A 930-nucleotide genomic window follows, 5' to 3' on the forward strand; every position below is an offset into this window, starting at 1 on the left:
GGAGTCGGCGCCTCTACAAGACACGATTTTGGAGCTCGATAGTCCTACCAATATCAATCAAGACGGCCAAAAAAAGGTAAAATATTGTTGAGTAAAGCGTGGTGTGACCTTGACAGCTCTAACGCTCCCTCTCCTTTCCCTCCTCAGACTTCCAGCATCTTATCTAACACGCCATCTTTAGCTCTTGCAGGTTTTTGCAACCATCCGTACTGGAGTCGCATGTGAAATCAAGATCACTAGTAATTCCCAAGCCATCGGGTTCAAATGGCCCCTTGAACCACTTCACTGGAACAATTATGGCACTGAAACGGATACTCGACACCATTTGAAACTTTTAAAGCTCATCTTAGCTGCGTCGTCGGGCACAACAGAATTTCAAGTGGTAAGTTTATTGATTCAATCATTTGTTGATTATTTATAGTGGAGGGTTCAGTGCTGTGCATACACTCAACAATAATGTTTGCAACTGGCGTGCTCATGCAAGTGCCTACTACGTTGTACATTTTAATTTTTTGACTGGATATTTGAATACTGAAAAGTGTTTGAGAGTATAGTTGGTCAATTAAAAATGTTCAATTTCTGGGTTCGCCTTGCAGTATTGGACATTTGAAAGTATTCAAAGTTTCAGCCCAACACCTAATAGTTTGCACTACGCAAGACAACACTAACACTACTATTATGTGCATTTCAGTTGCCCACTGTTGTTTTCAGTGCACTGTAGACGGGAGCATGCATGCATACACACATTATGTACTATAATTTGTGCATATCTGTAGACCGATAAACCCATGCATAGTTATGCACAAAATTGTACAAAAATATGATCACTTGGTGCACAAATCACTGTACCCGAAGACTTTATAGTACGGAGGTTGTGAATAATTATGTCTAAATTTGTACAAAATTGTAAATCAATTCCGTGCATAACAC

General features: G+C 39.9%; 1 protein-coding gene across 1 annotated transcript in view; it reads left to right on the forward strand.

Moving 5' to 3' along the window:
• Window positions 1-4: 4 nt before the first annotated feature.
• Window positions 5-930, forward strand: part of LOC127751821 (uncharacterized) — a gene marked incomplete at its 5' end in the record, with an annotated part of 1,648 nt that continues 722 nt past the window's right edge. The window contains 2 exons of the mRNA XM_052275931.1: window positions 5-76; window positions 182-382. Coding sequence (XP_052131891.1) covers window positions 5-76; window positions 182-382 — 273 coding nt within the window. The remainder of the gene's footprint in view (window positions 77-181; window positions 383-930) is intronic.

Source organism: Frankliniella occidentalis, unplaced genomic scaffold, assembly GCF_000697945.3.
Source record: "Frankliniella occidentalis isolate FOCC.00 unplaced genomic scaffold, Focc_3.1 Scaffold1197, whole genome shotgun sequence".
In the NCBI taxonomy this organism is placed as follows: domain Eukaryota; kingdom Metazoa; phylum Arthropoda; class Insecta; order Thysanoptera; family Thripidae; genus Frankliniella; species Frankliniella occidentalis.